The sequence below is a fragment of the Gekko japonicus genome, unplaced genomic scaffold (genome assembly GCF_001447785.1).
Source record: "Gekko japonicus isolate JY-2015 unplaced genomic scaffold, Gekko_japonicus_V1.1 scaffold1727, whole genome shotgun sequence".
NCBI lineage: Eukaryota > Metazoa > Chordata > Lepidosauria > Squamata > Gekkonidae > Gekko > Gekko japonicus.
In genome coordinates, this window is record NW_015161451.1 from 397,020 (window position 1) to 401,090 (window position 4,071).

At 62.6% G+C, this 4,071-nt stretch overlaps 1 protein-coding gene across 1 annotated transcript in view; it reads left to right on the forward strand.

The window, feature by feature from the left end:
• XXYLT1 (xyloside xylosyltransferase 1) overlaps positions 1-1,545 on the forward strand; it is an 8,521-nt gene extending 6,976 nt beyond the window's left edge. The window contains exon 5 of the mRNA XM_015429071.1: positions 594-1,545. Within this exon, the coding sequence (XP_015284557.1) occupies positions 594-990 (397 nt within the window). The 3' untranslated portion in view covers positions 991-1,545. The remainder of the gene's footprint in view (positions 1-593) is intronic.
• Positions 1,546-4,071: the final 2,526 nt, after the last annotated feature.

The window sequence follows — 4,071 nt, forward strand, 5'->3', positions numbered from 1 at the left end:
CGTGCCCCCCCCCCCCCGGCTCCGTTTCCTCTGCAGGGGCGGCTGTCTGGGCCGTCTCCCGGGCCTCCCCGGGGGTGGGGCTGACTCCGTTCTCCCTGGGCCGGAGGGGGTGTTGGGTCCCTTGCTCTGGAAGGGAGGGGTGTGTGAACACAGGGCCCTGTGGGAGGGAGCCCGGGAGTGTCCTTGGAGCCCCCGGCCGTGGCGGCACCCCCCGTGGGCCTCTGGGCTGCTCTCTGACTGCCTTGCCCCCCGTGGGAGGGCCCTTGTTGGAGGAGACGGACGTCTGCCAGGCTAGTCCGTGGCAGGCCTTGCTCCCGAGAGGGCCAGTGTCAGGCCTGAGGGACGACAGGCAGGGCTTCGGCCGCCACGTGGGTGAAGGGGAGGCTAACAGCCACTTCCCCGGCTGGAATGGGGAGGCCCAGGGACAGGGCTGGGCCTCGGGAAGAGCTGGCCAGTTGGGGCACCCGGCGAGGGGCAAGCCTGGGCCCGGCAGGGAGGCTCTGGGCGGAGCTGGCAGGCCACGAGGTTGACCCTGCCCCCTTCCTGCTTCTCAGAAGTTCACCCCGCCTCTCCCCCCCCCACCTGTCCCCCAGGCACATCTTCTGGCAGTACCGCCAGGAGCACCCCGGGACCAAAGTAGGGGAGCCCCCTCCAGACGGGCTGCCCGGCTTCAACAGCGGCGTCCTGCTGCTGGACCTGGAGGCCATGCGCCAGTCCGCCCTCTACAACCGCCTGCTGGAGCCGGAGGCGGTGCGGCGCCTGGCGGAGAAGTACCACTTCAAGGGCCACCTCGGGGACCAGGACTTCTTCACGCTGGCCGGCATGGAGCACCCGGGACTCTTCCACCCGCTCGACTGCACCTGGAACCGGCAGCTCTGCTCCTGGTGGCGGGACCACGGCTACAGTGACGTCTTCGACCGCTACTTCCAGTGCGACGGCCACGTCAGGATCTACCACGGCAACTGCAACACGCCGATCCCCGCCGAGTAGCGGTGGGGCTTGGTCCGGCTCCTGGCTGCAGGTCCAAGCGGTGGGGTCGGGTCGGTGGCCGTGTTGCGGCAGCTTCTCTCAACACCTTCCCGTGGACTCGGCGGGCAGCCAGGACCTCCTGGGTGGGGCTCCTCGCCAGGACTGCCGCGGCGGAGGCCGGATGGGGACTGCCCTGTCGTTTCCCACGGCTGCATGGACGCTGCTGCCCTGCCGTGGGGCTGGAACCCGGTGCTGTGCCTCTGGGGCAGCTGGCCTGGGCATCCCACATCTGCCCTCGGGGGGGGGGTCGTCTACATCCGCGTTGCTGCTCCCAATCCGTGCCAGGCAAGGCCACGTCACCCCAGTTTCCAGCCAGGCCAAAAGGGTTGCTGGTGGGCCAAGAGCATCTCTCCAGGTCAACCTTTCGGACTCCGGACACAAACGGGCCCCTTTGCATGGGCAGGACGATGGCCTAGTGGACAAGGATTGGGGGGCAGCGGCCTTCCCTCTGGCGGGTGAGCGAGATGTGGAGGAGGAGAGTGCGCTGTGGACTCTGCATGAAAGCTCCTCTCTCACGGGGGGGGGGGAATAAAATCTGTTCCCAGTCAAACACCTGACAGAGTGTCCGGAGGCCAGTGGCCAGGGTGTGTGTGTGTGTGCGCACAACAGGGCAGAGACCCACACATATGGGGCGCAGGATTCTGTCCCTCTGGGAGCATTCGGGGGGGGGGGGCTGCAGGGGACCCTGAGGGCGGCCTGCCTTGTGAGGGGGGGGGACCAGCCCCTGTTAACCGGCCGGCCGGCTCTAGGCCAGCCTCCAGGCGGAGGGAGGGGTTTGGAAAGGTCCCTGTTGGTCCTGTCCTGAGTGAAGCCTCTTGGGGCTAGACGACCCCGCGGAGGGCAGCTTCCTCCGTATGAAGTAACCGGACCCCCCGGGGGGGGGAGGTGGACTCTGTCTCCGAGAGGTGGAGTGGAAAGTGGCTTGTACGTGACCGGGTCATCCTTGGGCACAGGGGTCTTTCTATGGTCACTTTGGGGAGTGATTTTACCCCAGCAAGATTTAATCTGTCAGTGAGGAGGATCCATGTGGCCTAACCCAATGGCTGCCTGCCACCCGTGTCAGGTGCCGAGAGGAGGGATGGGCACAAGCCGGGAAAGTGCCGCTTGGTTTGGCCTGCAGTGCTGCCTTGTGCCGTCCTTTTAAAGGGACTGCACCTGGCAGCCCTGAAACGGCTGAGCATTGTGGAGTGCCCCCCCGCCACACAGCTGTATTTCAGGCAGTCTTATGGAGTCCCTTTGAAGTTTAAAGGGACTGCACCAGGCGGCCATGAAACAGCCGAGCAGCAGAGAGCGCCTCCCCACTGCTGGGGACGGGAAGGGACTCCAAGTCTGGTGTCGTGGTTTGGTGCGCGGACTCTAATCTGGGAGAACCGGGTTTGATTCCCCACTCCTCCACATGCACCTGCTGATGAGACCTTGGGTCAGTCACAAGCTCTGTCAGGGCTGTTCCTAAAAGAGCAGTTTCTGTCAAGAGCTCTCTCAGCTCCACCTACCTCACAGGGTGTCTGTTGTGGGGAGGGGAAGGGAAAGTAGTTTGTAAGCTGCTCTGAGACTCCTTTGGGTAGTGAAGGGCAGGGTATAAATCCAATCTCCTCCTCCTCCTCCTCTTCTTTAGACCCCTGCACTCTGCTCCCACCACGAACCGCTTTAAAGGTTCGTGGAAGTTCTTGGCGGTAGACCCATCACAAACCATGAGCAGGGCAAAATCCACGACGGATTAAGTCAGTCTGGTGATGGGCCCAGTTAACCTCATCCAGGCGTTGGCGGGCTCCAGGCACTCTTGGGAAAGGAGCTGGACACGACCTGGCCTGCCCAGTGGAGGGAGAGTCATCTTGGCCGCCTTCTGTCAACGGATGTGGAGGCTCCGACCCAGGGAACGCCCAGGCCCAGCGTGAAGAAGCCAGCGAGGTGGCGGGGGGGGGGAGGTGGCTGAGGAGCAGCTCCCCCCAGTGGTGTGGGCAGATTAGCACTCGGCACCATTACTGCCTGTCGTCCCCGTCCTTGCAGCTCCTTCAGCCTGGGGGGGCCGATGGGATCCAAGAGCCCGCAGGAGGCTGCTCCGGGAGCTCTGCTTCCGCTCACCTGGGCTCTGCTGCTGTAAGATGGCTTGACAGCAGTACCTGTGAAGGGGACCTGGGTGTTCTGGTTGATCACAAGCTAAACGTGAGCCTGCAGTGCGATGTGGCTGCGAAGAAAGCGAATGCAGTCTTAGGGTGCATCAACAGAAGCGTTGTGTCCAGGTCACGGGAGGTGGTCGTTCCGCTCTGTTCTCCTACGGTCAGGCCTCACCTGGAGTCCTGTGTCCAGTTTTGGGCACCACATTTTAGGAAGGATGTTGACAAGCTCGAGAGTGTCCAGAAGAGGGCAACCAGGATGGCGAGAGGGTTGGAATCCAAGTCTAATTACGAGGAAAGGCTGAAAGAGTCGGGTCTGTTTAGCCTGGGAAAGAGAAGGCTTAGTGGTTTAAGTTGGAAGGGACCTTGCAGGTCATCTAGTCCAGCCCCCCGCACTCTGCAGGAGCACAGCCGAAAGAGAGCCCTACGACATACCCGGAAGATGGTCGTCCAGCGAAGGAGCCTCCACCACCTCCCGAGGCAGTCCGTTCCACTGCTCAACCACTCTCACAGTTAGGAAGTCTCTCCTGAGATTTAGCCGGTATCGACCCCCTTGTCGTTTCCACCCATTGGATCTAGTCTTGCAATCCGGAGCAAGAGAGAATAGATCTGCTCCATCTTCTACATGACAGCCCTTCAGATACTTGAAGACTGCAGTCGTGTCCCCTCTAAGCCTTCTCTTCCCCAGGCTATACAGACCCAACTCTCCCAGCCTTTCCTCAAGATTCATTCAAGATCGCTGGTCATATATGGTGCTGAACTCCCTCCCTTCCTGAACTGGCTGCTTCCGCACTTGGAGAGGTGCAGGGGGAGGGGGGGGGGGGATGGCCTGCTCCCACCACCCTCCAGGGGCCCAATCAGGACTGAGCCCGTGGCAGCATTTTCACATGGCGCAAGGTCCCACCTGTGCAGGCCGTAAGGTCCAGCT